The following is a 19,575-nucleotide window of genomic DNA, read 5'->3' as shown; positions in this document are numbered from 1 at the left end:
ACATATTTAAATTAATGTTCAAACTTGTATAGAGCCAATTTAAGACAGCTCTCCACAACAACAACAACAAATGTGTGACTTATTTAAAAAAATTTAAGAATAAAGGGGAGATTTAGTAAAACAAAAGAAAAATACCAAAAAGGAGCATCTATATTGAAGAACAAAGATGAAAAGAAAGCTAGGCAACCTAGCAATAAAAGAGAATAAAGACTAGCAGGAATCAATAAAAAAAAATAGAGCTACATGTCAAGGCTTAACTCAATAAATCTTAATTAGATAAGCACTTAAAGATGTATGGCTATCTAACTTTCATGCAACCAGTGAGTGTTTAGAAGATCATGCCAAACTTTCTAAAGTGAAGAAAATGCCATAAAACTTACATTAACCACCTTTTGAGCCTCGGGGATGAAACTTATGTCGCTAGCTGGACAACATCCATGATGTCAGTTCACTAGGAAGGACATCTTGATTACCTGATGCAACAGCTTTAGCAATCAATTTCCCCAGCAACCCATGGTATATAAGCCCTCTTGAGCCAAGACCACCCACAAACCAATATCTAGGAATCACCTTTTGGCTAGAATGAGTGTTTTTCTTTCCAAACAACTTATCCTTTTGCATCGACTCTAAAACAAAATTATCAATGCAACCTATAAGAGGCAATGCACCAAGAGATGTGCGAGGTGGCATGGCCCTCAAACCTGCTCTAGTCCCTAAGACCGTCCATTGTTTTACTGCAGGGTATACTGTAGATATCTTTGGCAAGAGTTCTTTAAGTGCCAAAGAAGCTTCCTCTATAGATACATCACATGAAGTGTTGAAAGATCCCCACTCTTTTGTTGCTCCAATAAGAATCTTGCGAGGGCCTTGTGCTGCAAGCCATGCACTTGATAATATAGAAGGGGATTCATTGTTGTATATTTCTCTGAAAAAGAAACATAACAATTATATCTTAAGCATATATTGAACAACAGTTACAATACATTTCATAGATGTTGTCTAAACAAGATAGACTTATAGCATATGTCAATTTTGTTGTAACAGAAGCTGACCTATTAGCAGTTGGCAATTCTAGATGAGCGACAATTCCCTTGCATGTGGAAAGAGGCAATTTGCCTACGAGCTCTGGCAACAAACCAACTTTTGCACCCAAACAAATAATTACTGCGTCATACCCTCCTGCATAAAAATATAAAACTTACTCAAAAAACAAAATACTTACCATGCAAAAGAGTAATCATGTAATGAAAGCATTAGCCACAAGTTCTTTTAAAAATTTTGCAATACAAATATTTGTGGATATCAAACCCAATTGCATCCTTGAGATAGATTTTTATATTCAGAAGTCTTGCAATTTGTATTTGTTCTTAATGGGCCTTAACTCTGAATACGGCATAAACATCAATATTGGATTACGTATCATGATGTGTTTCAAAACCAGGAATAAACTTAAATTTTTTTAGGATAAGATTTACACAAAAGTCGGGAATAATACTAGCGTTTGTTCTTGGATTATTTGTATGTTGTGCAGTATTAGAAGGGGCTTGGAATTTATACTCTTAAATATGATTGATTGTATAGACCTTGAGCAGACTATATGATTCTAATATAAATTTTAGACTATCTTGTTCAGATTTTATTTACTGTCTATGAGACCAAGGGACAAGAAGTTATCATAAACTTCTTGACCAAAAGTAAATGTAACACAAATTTGCTGCACTATAATTGATAATATTAGCATATTCTGATGACTCTATAGATTTCTATTCATTTGTAGCTCTTGGTATGGTCTCCCTACCACTTGAATGTAAGTTTTCAAGAAAGAAAATGCTTTCTGAGATTTTGTTTTTAATAACAGGTTTGTATGTGCATATGGAAATATGCAATTGGTTTGTGTATGTGCTTGTGTGCATGGACATATGATTAAAAATGAGGTTAAAAATGACGTCCTTGTAAAGTAATGAAATTTGATAAAATCAAATGAACTTAGATGCTAGGCACGTCGTAGATTTCAGAGTGTTCCATATAAATACAATATGGTATGTGTACATGTATATCATATGTATTCATAAGATAATTTAGCATCGTACATATCAACGATATTTTCAATCACTATTCAAGGTGCATTTCCAGTTCTCATTTATGTTAGTGTATTATAAGCAAAACAAAATAGGTCAATGATGGTATAAGGATCAGATTCTTATAAAGTACCAGGACCTAAGAAACATCAGTTTTGAGATCCAGTCGTAATGCCTCGAGACCACCAGTAAGAAAACTAATGAAGATAATTAGTGGCAAAGAATGAAAGGATGGACAAAAAGTTCAAGGGGCTTGCTAAAGAAGGGCCAATCCTTCTTGTTATTCATTAACGAATTATAGATGTCTTGATTCGGATTTATTTCACCTTACATTTTGAGCTGGTAGACAAGCCTTAAACATTTGGCCCAGAATTAATGCTCAAAAGTTGGTCAATTTAATTTAATTTGACTTAAATTTAAGTATTAACATCCAATAAGGCCAATGTTTGCCAATGGGACAGTAAAAAATAGAAAGATAAGTAAACATTAGGAGTGCCAAAGCATTTCTGAGAAAACTGCAAAAGAACAAAAAATATATATTGACAACATCGAAAACTACAGGAAAAGAAAAAGAGAAAATGGGAGGAAAATAATGCTTCAAAGAGAAGTGATCAGTCACTAAAGAGCTCAAAAGATAGAATCCGACAGGCTCTAAACTGTCCAATGAGCACACATTCTTTGTATTTGCCAATGTTTATGGATTTGCAAATTTGACATTTAGTTCAGTTTCTTCATTCAATCTATTAGACTCTTATCAAGTGGAAGTCCCCATGGGCTCTAGACATCCAGGTCATGAGGTCCTGGAGGATGCAGAATCTCACAAAGATTCACATCTAATCCAACTCTTGGTTAAAATCCTTCAAAAGTAGTGGCAACAATAAAAGGAGTTTCGGGCCAAAATTATACATGACAATATGGCCATGTTCCAGCATTATTACTTCACAAGGAATAGATGTACACTAGTTCCAGTCAAGAGGGTCCAAGTCAAGAAACTCCATTGACATTTTTCTGCATTTCGACAAGAAATGATGTCTACTAGTTCCATGGGAATTACTCCTCTAGCAATTGAGCACATAACTACTACACATCTTGCATTTTATGCTCAACACAGTGCCCCAACATCATCTATCTTGGTTGACGATACTTTAGAAAGTACAAGTATTGTAGATGAAAGCCAACATAAGGAATCTCATGAATAAATGCAACCTCAACTTCACCCTGTACTCATACTTTCAGTCACCCAGGTACAGTCAGATTTTGTTTCACCTCACAAGGAAGCATTATATTTTTCACTATTGCTTCATCTTCTGCAAATTCTATCCTTTAGCACGAAGGGCATCCAACAAGTTTCTTCATTGAACTTGTTTCTCTAATAGAGTGTTCTGCCACTAGTTCAAACACTTCATTATCAGTGAGCACACAAGTCCACACCAACAATCCAATTACACAAAGCCAAAATACTATTTCATACTTAATTAGAAAGGATGTTCCCCTTTGGAAGTTGGTAGCATAATTATCTAACCCAATGTTCTCTGCAGTTATAAAATACAATGCATCTCTTTGACATAATTATCAAACCCACTATTCTCTATTTGCACTTACAAATGGTAATTCATAAATTCATACACATGATATTTATTTCAATTGCTATGCCATGATCTTTAATACTTTCCATCTTTCCCTTTTTCACTTCCATCTCTTTCATAATTTTTTTTTACTCTCGTTCATGTTTGTCTTATCATATGTCATTCAGCAATGTCCAGCTTAGCAAATTGAAGACCAATGTAAACCTAAGTCAAATAAAGCCAAGGTGGCTAGATGTGAAGAGCGTGAAAATCAAAAGTTTAAAAATAATAAAGCTAGAGCTATGCCGCCTCATTGAAAAGGCCATTACCCCTAAGTCCTATTACCCACCAAAATGGGCAACCCTATAGGAGAAAACTTTTCTCCTATTCTTAACAGCCAGCCAGTCAACCACATAGCTAGCAGCCCCTGACAACCACCACTAGTTCATAATATGCCATTATATCTCCACCACTTGCATCAGCCATATGCTTCTCACTCATCTGGCATGGGCACATGGACAAAGGTGGGCTTCCACTCAAAAGGTGCTTTAATCATTTTGTAATTCAAGCACACAAGAGGGCCAGAAAAACAAAGGCCAAGTTGGTAATTCAAGCATCCATGAATGCTCCCTCCTCACATCTATTCACTCAAGATGTGGATCCTCCATCAACTGATCCCTTTGACCATGGCACTTGGCCATGAAGTCTTATTCCCTCCGTGACCATCATTATTATTCGCTAACACCTATCAATTGAAGGGTGGATTTAGGAAATGCTACTTTCCCTCAAGGGCTGGAAACACCTAAGTCCTTTAATCACTCCTACCTAAGATGAAACCACCATTGCGAGCTCAAGACCCTGATTTTGGAAGGGGATCCCTATTTGAAGTATCAAATAGCCCATGACTCTCAAGCTTGGTTCATTGAGATGCAACAATGATTTTTGTCCCTAATGACTGGTTGCGTTCACTAGAATATATGTTGTGACTGTCAGGTGCTTCAACAACCCATGTCTTGGGCACCTTTCCACAAGTACCTAGACCATTAAAGAAGTATATTGGCACTATTAAGTGAGACTTTGAGATTCTTCAACCTCTTAGCAGCAACAACATTTCACACATGTTCCAGGGCACCCCCTGCACCCAAGACATTGTACCACACTTTGCACTAGATTTGATGATTCTTCAAGGTGACACAACTAGATCCAACATGCCCAAAGGCTGGCCTTAACACCAATTGATGGAGGGCAGTTGATCCAGGGTCTAGATGAGGATGGTATCACCTTCAAAGACTAGCGAGGGCTAGTAGCCCCTGGAAAGTGTTGATTTTTAAGTGCAATTAAGACTAGTACAAATTTTCAAATCAATAACTCCTTCCAATGATACAATTAGTCTTCATATAGCATTCCAATCATTAAGTAGTTATACATGAAAAATTTCAACCATTCACTCTCTTCAAGAGATCACAGTAAACCTAAGTCACCTGACACGAGACACGCAGGACACAAGGATTCCAGTGTTCGACACGGGCATGTTGACCCCCCAAAATTGGACACCTTATATATATATATATTAAAAAATAGATATTTCTTACACAAATTCTCATTCATGATACAAATTCATTGATTCAAACATAGATCTTCATCTAGATGTAAGTTTTATTGTTTACAAAGTAAGTTAGTAACATTATAGCATGCATAGTACATACAAAATTCAAATACAATTGTAATTTGTGACATGTCACATAAATGATAAATCAATGAATCATAAATTCTAAATTCATAAATGATAAATCATAATACATATTCAATTCATCAATGATCTAATAGGAGAAAGACAAGATAGTAAGATAAAAACATTGACAACTGTAGTTTTCTCATTAAGTCATCAAAATCAAAATTTGTTACATAGGTAGTGCAATGCCAATGGAAAATAGAAATAGAAAATACAAAACAACTACAAGTATACAAGCCTCAAGGTTGTAGGTAGTTCATGACTCATGAGTCATCAATCCTCATAGTCATCATCAAAATCAGCATCACTGTCTGTTGACCACTATATGTCAACTACCCATAGCAGTACACCCCCTTTTCTTCGCAAAAGGGATAGCGCTTGATCGACATGTTCGTGCCATTCGACAGTCATTGTCGACCTGATCATGTTATGTTGTAAACCCAGTCTGCATGTATAAATTGTAAATAATCTTAGCAGAGTTGAGTCATGTATGTAAATTGCCTAGGTGGACCTAATTTTCTAGTGATAATCTACGTTCTTGAAGGTTTTTTGTCTCACCGATCCATGATCGGCAGAGTTTTCCTTCAGCCTAACCCCAAAGCCGGAATGAATTTTGTCATTAGAATCTTAGGGGAATCCTAGTGCGTTGATCTGCTAGATTATATTTGGTCGCAGAACTGGGTGGTCTATGAGGGTCTATGTCAAATGGGTTTTTCCCCCTTGAGATGTAAAATTGTAAAAGTCATGATGTAAAGTGTCTTGAGGGTTAGGAAATGTTTTAATCCCCTCATAGGTCATGGGTCCTAAGTCCTAAGTCCTAGGTCCTAGGTGATTTTTCCAAAGGCTAAGTTCGAGGATCCATTTAAAAAAATAAAAAATAAAAAAAAATAAAGATATAAATAATTAAAAAATTAAAAAAAATTAAAAAAATTAATAAAATTAATAATAAAATTAAAAAATTAAAAAAAATATATTAAAAAATAAAATAAAAGTTTAAAAAATAATAAAATAATAATAAGTCAAATTTTTGAGTAAATAAATGCAGAATTTTAATTTTTTAATATATTAAAATGCATTTAAAAATTCGACGGATGAGATTAAAAGAAATCTTGATCCTCATCGACGGTCGAGATTAGTTTGACATGGATCACTCGAACTAGCTGTTGGGAATTTTTCCTTTAAATAGGGTGCTAGGGGTCATTTGAGATCAGATTGGATCTTAGAGTCTGGTGCTAAAGGAAGCTCTCTTGTAGTCATTTTTTGTGCAATAAAGAAAGACTTTGGGGTTAAAAATCTTGCTGGTGTTACTCTTCTGGAAATGTTGTAAGATTGTTTTATTTTTCTGCATAGTTTTATTTTCAGTCATCGATAATAGCTTGATGAAGATTGATTCAGGCACAGGTATCTTGCCTGATCTCTGGGGTTTGAATGATAGTTTAGATTCTGAAATATAATGGCAGGTATCTCCATTTGATCTAGGTTTCACTATTGTTTTCTCCCTCTATGTTAATGGTTGATTTTAAGCTGTGCAAGAAATCTTAGTTTTGAGTTTACCGGGCGTTAGGGGAAGTTCTCGGCTGAACCAGCCAACTCCCGGACTGTGTTTTCTGAAAGAGCCCAGCTAGTTTTAAGCTCGGTCTTATCATTTGAAATTTTTATGAATACATGCAGGGTTTTTTTGAAGCATTTCACATTAAATTAAATTTCTGAAAATATTTATGTGGCATAACAAGAAATCTGGCTATTTTAGAGCCTGCAGTTTGTGAATATTGTAATTATTTAGTTAGGGTTTTAGTTTCGTTTTCTGCACATATTATTTTTGGGTTTTTTTCCATTACAGGTTGCAGGGTTTTCTGAAGATTTCCGAGGGTTTGATCAAAGTATTTTGCTGCTCGGGGTTTATTTTTGTTACAGGAAAAATTCTTTCTTTTGGGCAGGCTGGATTGCTGCCATATCTCCTGCGTTCATCTCCTTAGCTCCCTGCGTTTCAATCTGCAAACTAGACCCTCACTCTCCAAGCGATTTCATTTCCCATCGTGGCTCCATCCTTGCTCCTCAACTCTACCATTCATTTGCTGCTGCCCACGTTTCATTGTTTCCACATTAAAATCTACAACCACCACAGCACTCGATTTTCCTCCTTCACGCAAGCTCCATTCCCTTCATGCAACGCCCGCAGCCTGCAAGCAAACAAAAAGAAAAGAGGCCCACGCAGTTCTGGCCCGAGTTGCCTCCATACCCTCGCTCTCCTTCCCACAGCACACCTCACCCTCTCTTCCGCGGGTTTTCTCCTCTCTGCTGGACCTGCAAACGCACCACAAACTCCAATAAAAAAAACCGCAGTTCCCTCCCAAGCCGTCAACCTGCCCTGCGGTTCCATTTTCCCGTCATTTCACTCTCCACTGCTGCCATTGCCCTCAGCCGCAGCTCCTCACGCCTTCCTTCCGCCATCCGACCTGCATATTAGCAACGATAAGCAAAAAAGGGTCGAAAATCCGTTCTTGCGTGGTTGGCATAATCGATTTTCAGGTTTAGCGTAGGTGTTTCTATGTGCTTATTCGTTGATTTAAGTTAGCTCTTAAAGTTAGAATTAAATTTTTTTGTTACGTTTTGGTTCTAATTTTTATTTCAATTCGGTTTTTTTTTTTTTTTTTTTTTTTAACTTGCGGCTTCATATGTAAAATAAAAAATTTCATTAAAAACAAAAAAGTAAAAAAGGGGTTAGATTTGATTTTTCATTAGTTTTAATTTGATTTCATTTTGTTTAGGATTTAGTCTAAGGTTTTAGATAGATTTTAGATTTTAGATCTAATTTTACAATAAATAAAAAAAATAAAAAAGGTTTCTTTTAATTTAGTTTAGATTTGACTTTAGTTTTAGATTTAGATTCAGGATTTGAGTTATTTTGTTTAGTTTATTTTTTATTTTTCTTTTGAAAAAATATAACAATAAAAAATTCATAAAAATTATAAAATTATAAAAAGCATAAAGAGTTTCTTTTCTTTTAATTTAGATTTTTAGATTTTTGATTTAAAGTTTCATTTAGCCTTTAGTTTTATTTTATTTGAAAAATATAAAAATATATTTTGGAAATATTTTGCCGGATTCAGTGTTGGCTCAAGGATTTGTCGTGTTTGCAATATATCTTTTCTGCTGAGGCTAAAATTTTGATGTGGGACTAATATTTATCATTTTCATGTGGTTAAATACGCTTAGAAGATCATTTAAAGATTAGCTATATGAATCTGATCTCTGGTTAGCATTTAAAATTACGTGGTTGTTTAAAGCATTTAATCTTTTCGAAATTTTAATTGCTGGAGTATTGTTAAACCATTGAGCGTTTATTGATTATCTCACATTTGGTAAAAGTTAATCTTTGTTTGAGTTGTTTGATGGTAAACGATTGTTAATGAGTTCATACTTCTGCAGCATTTGATAAATAATCTTTTCATCATTCGTTTCATAAGGCACTGGTATATTAACTTAGTAAAATCAATTTAGTGCTTGTTTTCCCTTCGTGTCTCCCAACCCAACTGGTCCCCAGTTGGTCATTCATTACCCCATAGGGTCTACCCCCCTTAGCTGCGGGAGATAAGCTTAAACGGAGAGATCGGGGATCAGGGTGACAACCTCCGATCTGAGCATTGTCGTGACAATCTGTGCGACAACACTGTCCTCATCATCATGGTCACCACTACTCTCCTCTACTGCATCCTCCTCCCCTGTATCCAAAGTCGTCTCTGCATCTGTCAGTGTGGAGGATGACCCCTATACAGTATCACCATCATCAAATCTAACAGGCTCTAGCACTAGATCATTGAGATCCAAGTTGGCTAATGCCAACTCAACACTGTTGTCCAAACCCATATCATCTGGAAAGACATCCCACATCTTTGTCTTTCCCTTCAACCACTCTTCCCTCTGCTTGTAAATAAAATAAAGGTTGGTGTGCACATACACCATTATCTTTGCCCTGGACTGCTCAAGCCTGCTCTTCTTAATACTATACAAATTCCCATATGTGCTCCAATTCCTCTCGCAACAAGAGGATGAAGTCACCTGAGAGAGGAGCCTCCTGGCTAACTGTTGTAGAGGAGGGCTTGTTGCCCCATGATTTGCCCACCAAGAATAGGTCTTCTTAGCCCCCTTGTCTCTAATCACATCATATCCTGCAAATCGACCAGTCCCAGTGGAAAACTCTACAGAGGCATCCTCCACCTCATCAAGCAATGCTCTATCCTGAAAAACCCGCCTAAATGCATCTTTCCTCCCCTGCGAGATTTCACCATCCATGTGAGCAGGGAATCTGCAGGAAGGTCCACCATACAACCACTCATGGCTGTAGTATTTTGGGTTCAATGAGTGAGCCAAACAATGTAAAGGTGTGCAATTCTTGCCCCATTTGCTGACAAGAATATCCTGTATAGTACCACAGAAGGCCTCTGGTGATGTATCATACTCGAGGCACTCACTCTATAAAATAAGGCTCCTCACAAACTCAATCATGGAATCCCATCCCTCATAAACCTCTCCTAGGATAGGTTGGTCTGTATCTACAAATCGAAACAAAGAAATGATAGGGTCCATGATCTGAATAAGTAGATCTACCCTCTCCCACCAAGCATCATCTAGCACTGTGTCCTTCACTCTTTTAGAGGCTACTTGATCTGTCTTTCTCCAAAAAGACCAAAACTTTGAAATAACCATGGCCCCAAGAGCGGTCTTGACCTCCCTCAACCTCTTCAACATGATGAATAAAGGGGCAAACCATGTATACACAATCTTCAACAATGATAGATTGTTGTACTCCTAGTAGATAGTGAGGGCGTTTGTATGATTTTGTACGAAGTTACGGATATGCCATGCATCCTCAATAATGTTACCAATCCAAAGCACATAAGAAGCAATGGATTTCAGTGCTAAGTTCAATGAATGGACAATGCAAGGTGTCCAAAACACCTGTGGATATTTAGCTTCCACAATCATGCCAACAACCTTGCAAACATGTGCATTATCTATAATGATTTGCACACAAGAATCAACACCTACATCTTCAATAACTTTAATAAACAACTCACTCATATATTGTGCATCCTTGTATTCTCCAAGTGTATCCACTGCTTTCAAGAAAACTGGACCATTCAAGGAAGACACCATGAATTTGATGAGTGGGTGTCATGCTGGATCTGTCCATCCATCGGAAACAATGCTAACCCCAGATGTTGGCCATGATGCTTTAATAGGCTCAAGCATTTTTTGCACCTCTTTTTTGCCTTCGTCAACAATGTGGTTCTAAGCTTCTTTGAACAAGAAGCACATACCATGATGGAGCCCCTTGAATTACAGCTCGGCACATCTCAATAAATAGAAGTGAGCATGCGACATTAAAGGAAATGAAGTTTTGATAGAAAAAAGGCAATGGTGAGATCAAGCTCTTCCCGTTTCTCCTTTTGAAAAGTCTTGTCCATTGGACCAAGTGAAATTCCCTTTCTTTTTGCTGCTTGTCCCCCACTAGAACTCTTAAATGGGAATTTGTTGTTGCATTTCCTCAAAAATGGAAGGGGATCATCATTCTTGGTTTTTTTTATTTTGCGGCCACATTTTCCATACCAACATTGAGCTTCCTTTCCATTTCTTTCCTCTTTTGTAAAGGAACTTTTGTACAAGCTCCAACTCCACAACCTGGTAAAGCCAACAAATTGCCTTTCACACGGAAATATGTGCTTGTAAAAGTACTGTGGCAAAATTTGTATCTCCAATTCACATTGCCTCCTCCCTTCACCTTGCTTCTTGGCCCTTCCTCTCTTGTGACATATTTCCACAAGGGATATTTCTCAATGTTACCTTTAGGAGGAAGTCTTCCCTCAACATTACTTGCAATAGAGGGAATACTTGCAGCAGACTCTAATGAAATTGGGGGAGAAGGGGCATCTCCAATGGGGACATTCTTCCCCTTCCTTTTCCCCTTACCTACTGCCCTTCATTGAGCCATGAATACTGTAAAAAAAATAAACAAAAAATGCACAAATTTCTAAAATAAATGCATATGCAAATAGTTGTAATACAAATGCAAAAAAATAGAGAGGAAATGCACTTACCTATTGCTTGAATCTCCTTGAAAACGCTCCCACACCCTTTGCTCTTTGCTCCAAACCCCTCACAGCGAACCCACAACCAACCTATTGCAAAAGAGATGAGTGAAAATGATGAAAATAACAACAAATTTCGCCTTTTTATGGCCACGCCGGTCCCTTTTTTCCGAATTCGTGTCCCAATCGGACATGACGTGTCTCGATTTCCGGACACGAATTGGCACGAATTGTGTCCGATTCGCCGGATTCGAGACACGTCGCCCTGTTTGAACGAATCTGGTTTCAGAGCTTGTAAGGAACTTGTATATATACTAAAACGTGGAGCACAAGTGGGGGCAGTTTGGTTGCTGGTTGACCTTGACGAATTGTCCCATAACACAAATAAATTCATATCTCCATGAATACTTATCGGAATCAGATGATCTTTAGATCAATCCTACACCTCTCGATGAGAGGAATCCAAGAAAAATATCAAATGCCATAAATAAGATAACCCACATGGAGTTTGGCCCTAGTTGCCAATTTTAACACTCCCTCTCAACTAGGAGAAATCCATCCCCTGATCCATCTGCCAGGCTATACTATCTCTGCCATCAGTGTCCTGCACTGCTTTGCTCTGCTCTGCTGAACCATGAAGAAGAAGAATTGATCGAGAATGTCTCATACCATTCTCTATTGACCCGAAGTCAGTCCCATATGAAGAGAGTGTGTCATACCACTCTTACTGATTCGAAATTGGTTCCAAATAAAGAGAGTGTCTCATACCACTCTTACTGATCCGAAATCAGTTCCAAATAAAGAGTGTCTCATACCACTCTTACTGACCCAAAGTCAATTCCAAACGAGAGTGTCTCATACCACTCTTACTATCCCGAAGTCAGTTCCAATTGATCCCAGATCAATATCATCCTAGCATAGGGAGTACGATAGTAACACGATGCCTCCATCGGTACTACTAATGTTCCTATCCTCATTTCCTTACTCATTGGCCAAATGAGAGGTACTTCCCATGAGTCCCAGACTACATGGGTAGGATGTCTCAGCAAGAGAAGGATGAACCACTCATCCTGCTTGCATGTCGCAAGGGGTATCCCAGGGGAAGGCTGAACCACTCACCCTGTACACAACAAATCACTAGGGGAAGGTTGAACCACTCACCCTATGATTGTGTCTCGGTGGGAGAAGGATGAACCACTCATCCTGCCTACATAGAAAACCACTAGGGGAAGGTTGGACCACTCACCCTATGGTTGTTCATCGCTCCAAGATGTACCCCCAAGCCCCCCAGAGCTCCTAGAGCTCAATGTCCATATCATACACGACCCTTAGGAGAGAGTCTCTCCACAACTCCTAGTTGTTCTCGGAAAGTCAAGAATTTGACCTTTCCCAGGGGCTTCGACAGAATATCGACAACGTGCACATTAGTCCCAATGCGATGGAACCTTCTTGCTCCTCGATGTACTATATCCCAGATAAAGTAGTACCTGATGTCCATATCATAGAACATGGGATTCCTTAACAATCGAATCCCCCTTTGGTTGTCACAGAAGATCACGATGATATCCAACAAGTGTCCAAATAGCTCACTGAAGAGCTTCCACAACCAGACAACTTCGCACGAGGTCATACTCCCAGCTATGTATCCAACCTCAACGGTGCTCAAAACAACCGTCTTCTGCTTCCTGCTCATCCAAGATATCGAAGCTGAACTCAAAGAGAACCAACACCTAGAAGTGCTCTTGCAATCCTCCACACTGCCTACCCAGTCAGCGTTCGAATAATCGTGCAGCTTCACATTTCTGGCAGTGTATCTCAATCCATGAGAGATTGTGCCCCGAAGATATCTCAGAAGATTCTTGGCACCAATCCAGTGAGGCTCAACCATATATGAGCTCAACATGCTAACTACAAAACATATATCTGGATGGGAGTTCACCAAGAACATCAATGCTAGAATGAGTTTATGAAACTTAGAGGCATTTCCCAAATCAAGTTCGACATCCCTACCACATAACTTTTAAAAGTTAAGCTCCATCGAGGTAGTCACGGGCTTGTAGTTCCCCATTCCAAATCTGGAATCCAACTCCCTCTTACTTTTGCAAATGAGAGGGTCTACACTTGTCAGAAAGAGGTCGTCCTCAGAAGGTGCCAGTATGAGAGGTCTATCATCCACAACCTTCAAGCAAAGGTTTGGATCGGTTTCACTCCTAGTGAATCTCATCTTCATCAGACAACTATCAATCTTTTCATATCAAGCCCGAGGTGTTTTGCTTCAAGCCATAGAGGGCTTTCTTCCACATGCATACATGAGATTCCCGATCATGAATCTCAAACCCCTCGAGTTTTTCCAAATCTGTGGACCTACTACAGGAGGGGAATGGTCCCCTTGTAAGATTTTCCTTTGGTACATCTCAGACATGTACCTTCATACTCTTCTTGAATTCATGTAGGGCCCCATAATAAGCAGACCTTCGGTGCTATAGAAGAGATGTGTCAACCTACATGATCCCCAATGGACTTCCTGCAACTTGATACAAATTGCCAACCCTGAATGCAAGAATAAAAGCATCTTTGAAAATTCCCTTTTCAAACACGTACCTTTCCATCGATGAATGCCACCTTGAAACCTTTGACTTTCATTGTCGAAATGGACACCAGGTTCTTCTTGTGATCAGGTACATAAAGAGATTCTTGTAAATGAATCGAGTTACCCTCATTCAATTGAGGGGTAACATTCCCTACACCCTTTCTAGGATAGGTGGCATTAACTCCAAGTATAATCCCATGATTGTTTCCATCTCTACCAAATAAGAGAGAGTATCCTTCTATCCGATGAAGTGCCTTGAAGTACTACAATCAATAAGCCAGATTCCCAAAGAGTAGTGGTGAGGGCCAATATAGGGTAACACTCTTTTAGATTATCAGAAACAACATTTGATTCTGCATACCTAAGGTTCCTTGCTTTCTTTGAAGAGTCAGCCATTTCCTTGATGAATTGCATTACCTGTCATTCCTCCGATCATTGAAGATGTCCCTGGAATGATTGTTATCATCATCAAGTGATGTGTCCCTGCCATTCGGAGACTCCTTTGTATAATGGTTGAACTTATTGCAAGCAAGGCATCTGCCTTTCCTTCCACCCTTAGATCTAGACTTCCCATTGAAGTGATCTTTAGGTAGGCCATCAGAAGCTTTCGTTGTGCCATTCTAATAATGTTCTCTGCTTCGATTTCACCCTTGGTGAATCTGAAGAGGGATGAAGAACCCATTGAGCCTTTTTGTCCTTTCCAACTATCTTCGGAGATTGCTCTTTCACTCTTGCTTGGTTGTCTTCATCTCAACTCTGATACCATGTTAATTTTAGGTATGTTCTATGCTGAGAGCAATTTTACTTCAATTTTCCATATAGCTCAATATCAATTCCATATTAGCAATCACATTTAGCATGATAGTAAAATGCAGATAGAACATAAACATAAATCGCAGAAAACAAGAGGACACAAGATGTGGCGCTAGCCAGGGACAAACCCCAATGTGGGGAAACCCTAGATCAATTCTTCTTATATGTTCTTCAATAGTTTAGCAGAGAGAGAGATAGTACATATACAATAGAAGTCAACACTTTGACTTATCTAAATAAGAGCAGAGATCATCTCTAAGAAGATGATACATGAGGTAGCTGAACTCAGTTGATGACATGCTGCTTCAACTGATTCTCCAAGGTGACTCCATCACCATGTTGCACCTATCATTGTGTTGCACCTCATCATCATGTTGCACCTCACTGTGCTGCAGCATGCTACATCTCATCATGCTTCACTAATCATGACTGTACCCATCACTGTGCTCAATGTATCATCACTTCAACATGCTGCTTCAATACCTTTTGTTGTTGCACTATTCACATCATGATCATCATCATCAAGTTGTACCAATGTGCTGCATTGTACTGCATCCATGCTGTCTACAACAGTCACTGCATTTATCATGCTTCTTTATGCACCTTACTGCATCATGCTACCCATGCATCTTATTGCACTATCACCATGTCTTACTGCAGTTTCAGGTCTGCAACATAGTTGTTGTGACTGTGATTGGTTAGGGCATATTGGCAGCCCCTAAACAGTCATCCAAACAACCCTCCTTGGCTGCGGCCTATACTAGGAGAGATGCTCACCTGAATTGATGTTGTTCTGGGCATGAAAAACCCTCAATATACCCTACACTACCTTTAACAGTGAGGTAGGGCCTGTGACCTCACCACAACAATCTACATTGCCCTCCCAAGGATTCTCCACCCAAGAACCACCACAAACAGCTCTGAAACTTATCCTCCCTGTCTCGGCCTTCAAGAACAGACTTCGGACTTTGTTCAACCCATGAAACAGTCCTCCAACCCATGTTGCCCTATCCTCTCATGTTGTGGCCTCAAAACAAAGATCTTCCATTAGATCTGCGGCTAGGGCTAGGGCTTGAATGCGCAGCAGTTTAGGGCATATAGTAAACCCTTATAGGACAACGAGGGAGCCTACTTCAATCTCCTTGATGACAGTAATGAGGGTCTCCCTTTGGACAGTGTATTAGACAAGGGTTGTCTTCTATGACAGCACGGAGGATTTGGGCATGTCTGCTTCTTAATATGACAGCGTGCTGGATCTATGCGTAGGGCTTTCATGAGCTAGGGCATCATCCTCTAGGACTGCGTTTTTCCCTTAAAGATTCTTCTTTCCACTAAATCCCAAAAAAAGTGGAGAAGAAGAAATCTCAAGAGAGTTGTGTGTTCAAATGACTTGCAAGGCACTTGTATTTATACTAAAATGTGGAGCACAAGTGGGGGCAATTTGTTTGTTGGCTGACCTTGACGAATTTTCCCATAACACAAATAAATTCATATCTCCAAGAATACTTATCGAAATTGGATGATCTTTAGATCAATCCTACACCTCTCGATGAGAGGAATCCAAGAAAAATATCAACTGCCATAAATAAGATGACCCACATAGAGTTTGGCCCTAGTTGCTAATTTTATCTATAAATTAGAGTCATTTGAGTCTCTGATTTTTGGCTAAGAAATTGTTGTTAAAGCATTTGTGTAAACTATTGTCCCACTGGGAACTATTTTTTCTATCATAATAAAGACTTTGGGGTGCAACTCGAGGTGTCCATGTTCATTGATTTGTGGTATGTACTGACTACAGGCTTTCTTATGTTGTGTTGATAAATGGTAAGATTTGTTTTTCATTAGATGGAGATAAAATCATTCTATTGATAGTTTTGGGCTAATCTTAGGTGATTTGATTCGCCATATGATTAACAGATTGTCTTGAGATAAATACATAGTGTTTGCAGGTACTTCAGTCCTTGGTCTCCAAGTTCACAAACTGTGGGCAGGGATCAACTTTGCTTGGATCCTAAATATTTATGTGGTGGATTAAATTTTTGCTATGGCTATAGTGTGCGTGGGGTTTCTAAAGTATTTTTAGTAATTTATCAAAGAAAAATAGCCATAAAAATATTATTTCTCAAAAAATTTAATTTTCAAAACCCTTGTATATTTGTATAGTTTTGTGAATAATTTTGTAAATTATTTTGCTAATTGGGATTTTGGGATTTTGAGATTTTGTATATATTTGGGGTTTTGGGTGTTTTATTTTCATTTTTCGCAGGTTAAATCAAGAGAAGAGGTCAAAGTAGAGCTAGATCTAGGCCCTTGAGGGTAAGATCTAGTCTCTAGAATTTTCTTGCAAGGCTAGTCATTGAGAAATTTGCAAAAAAGTTCGAATCTTGGAAGAGAAGAAATTTTATGAAGCAAGGGTTTCATTTTTGGCCTTCCCGGGCCCAGATCTAGCCCTCCCAAGGCCAGTGTTTTCATTCTTAGCCCCTGCGACACCCTTCTTGGCCATTTCTTACTTCCTTTCCTTTCTCTTCCTTAGCCATTGACCTTTTCAGCCCTTCTTTGCTCTCTTTCCTCTTGCTGTCATCCTCTAGCCCTAGTTTGCCCTAAATCCATCTTAAATTTCTGGACTGCATACTTGGTGGTTTTGCAGGTTTTGGGCCTCAAAAACTCTATTTTCCAAGTGGAAACTTGATCCCAAAGTTTCAGCAAATTTTGACCAAGGGATCTTCAAGGCCTTGGGCCTAGGTTTTGCTCTCTAATCCCTAAATTGCATTGTTTTATAATTTTATGTTTATAACAGTGATAAATAGGCCCTAAAATCACATTTAAATTGGTCAAAATAACTCAAAATTGCAAAAATTTTCCTAAATTTTGGCCACTTAGGCATTGGTGATCTAGCCTAGATCTAGAATTTTTCTTGCTGGAATTTACTACATCACTGAACATATCAGATCCACAATTTTCTGAATCACACATCTAAAAAGGCCCAAAAGGTTAAGTTTTCAATTTTGGCAATTTGTTCCAAGTTTTGGGCATGTTTTGGCAACTTGTTGTAGCATAGATAACTCACTATTCTCATCTTTTTCTACTGTTGTAATAAATAGATCAGATCCGAAAAATTTTCTGAATACTGCATCTTAAGGTGGACTAAAAATCACTATTTTACTTTGGCAAGTTGTTGGGCATCTCACTGATCATATCTAGTCACTGTTGGCTTGTTATCTCTTGGATCTAAGGTGTTTTCCTTACTGCTGTCACAATAGTCAGTTATTGCTCATAAAAAGGTCATTGGAACATAAAGTACATTAGTGTTTTCATAGCTTTATGTTTTGTTGTTTCTTGTTCCTAGCATTTACATTGTGGAAGTGGCTAACATTGTGTTCTGCTTGTAAGTTGATGTGCTATAAGAATTCATATTTCATATCTAAAAAGCTCACTCACTAAAGCACTTGAATCATAAATCATCTTAATGTTAAGAATCTCTTGGGCATATTAATATCTTGTGGATCTAATCGAACATCTCTTGATAATTGGCATTGAATAATAAGATCACAAATAATATTGTTGGAATCATCCTTGATAAGTTATGATTGGCATCTTGTAATCATTTAAGTTGCTCTAGGTTCTTGTAATTGTTAAGCATCTTGTGGTTTAACCTATAGTTGAAGCTTACACTTGTATTTTTTAAGCACTTATCTTGTTTAAGATTGTTATCTCATCATTGTTGAGTACTCATGCTATAAGATAATTCACATTAAGTATTTAAATAACATAAACCAATCTTAACTCAAGATAACTTCACTCGTAATTGTTGCATAAGCATCCTAGGACTTAGTTTGCATTAATAATTTAGCCCCAAGCATAAGTTGGTTGATAGACTCCTAAGGCAACCCTTTTCCAATTAGCTTGAGAGATTCAACCCTTCTTAGTAGTTAAAACAGTGACCTTGCAGTTGTCAAAGCCATAGTCTCTGCAGCGTCGGAGACTTCCATCTCACAACCTACTCTGAAGATTTTTTTCAAAACAGTTAAGGGAGAGGTTCAACTTAAAATAGACATCTAATCTAAAATTTTCCAAGATCCTTGCATCATACTTAGATCTTAAGGATTGCACTTCATATAGGTTAGTCTATCATATTAAGCAGCGAGTGTCCATTCGGTTACTTGGTCTAAATTTGTAATAAGCAAGAATTGTGACGCCATTTATCTTGCTAAATTCTACCAAGTAGCTAGGTCACTCATCCATGTCTCCCAAACAAGTTGGTTCCCAACTTGTTTTCCTTCACCTCATTTCCATAGGGACTGCCCCCATAGCCTATTATCGAGAGACAGCCAGAACGGAGTGGGCGGGGATCAGAGTGACAACTCCCACCCTGAGCGGTTGTCGCGGTGTCTGTACAATCCGGGCGACAACAAGGTTTATTTTGGACTCTGTATATATTGGGGTTTTGGGAAGATTTTATTTCATTTGTGCAGGTGAATTATCAAGCCATATCAATTTTGTGAGGGTTTCTAGCCTTCTTGAAGAAAAATTGTTGGGGTTTTAAGGTGGATCTAGGCCTAGGAAGGCAAGATTCACCCTCTAGCTTCCCTCCAAGCTCAACACTCAACTAAGAGAGGAAGACGTTGGCCCTACAAGGAAGAATCTTGGCATTTTGTGGTGATTTTGGTACTCTAACCAATTTTCTTTAGTTTTGCAGTGGTCCGAGATT

The 19,575-nt window shown here is 38.3% G+C and overlaps 1 protein-coding gene across 1 annotated transcript in view; it reads right to left on the bottom strand.

Moving 5' to 3' along the window:
* Window positions 1-347: 347 nt before the first annotated feature.
* Window positions 348-19,575, bottom strand: part of LOC149145047 (uncharacterized) — a 106,786-nt gene continuing 87,558 nt past the window's right edge. The window contains exons 6-8 of the mRNA XM_089447804.1: window positions 1,053-1,179; window positions 702-925; window positions 348-473 (exon numbers count right to left, since the gene is read on the bottom strand). Coding sequence (XP_089303930.1) covers window positions 421-473; window positions 702-925; window positions 1,053-1,179 — 404 coding nt within the window. The 3' untranslated portion in view covers window positions 348-420. The remainder of the gene's footprint in view (window positions 474-701; window positions 926-1,052; window positions 1,180-19,575) is intronic.

Source organism: Pinus tabuliformis, chromosome X (assembly GCF_031772625.1).
Source record: "Pinus tabuliformis cultivar Carrire ecotype Pingquan chromosome X, CPIR1, whole genome shotgun sequence".
NCBI classification, from domain to species: domain Eukaryota; kingdom Viridiplantae; phylum Streptophyta; class Pinopsida; order Pinales; family Pinaceae; genus Pinus; species Pinus tabuliformis.
This window is presented reverse-complemented; position numbering and strand designations above follow the sequence as displayed.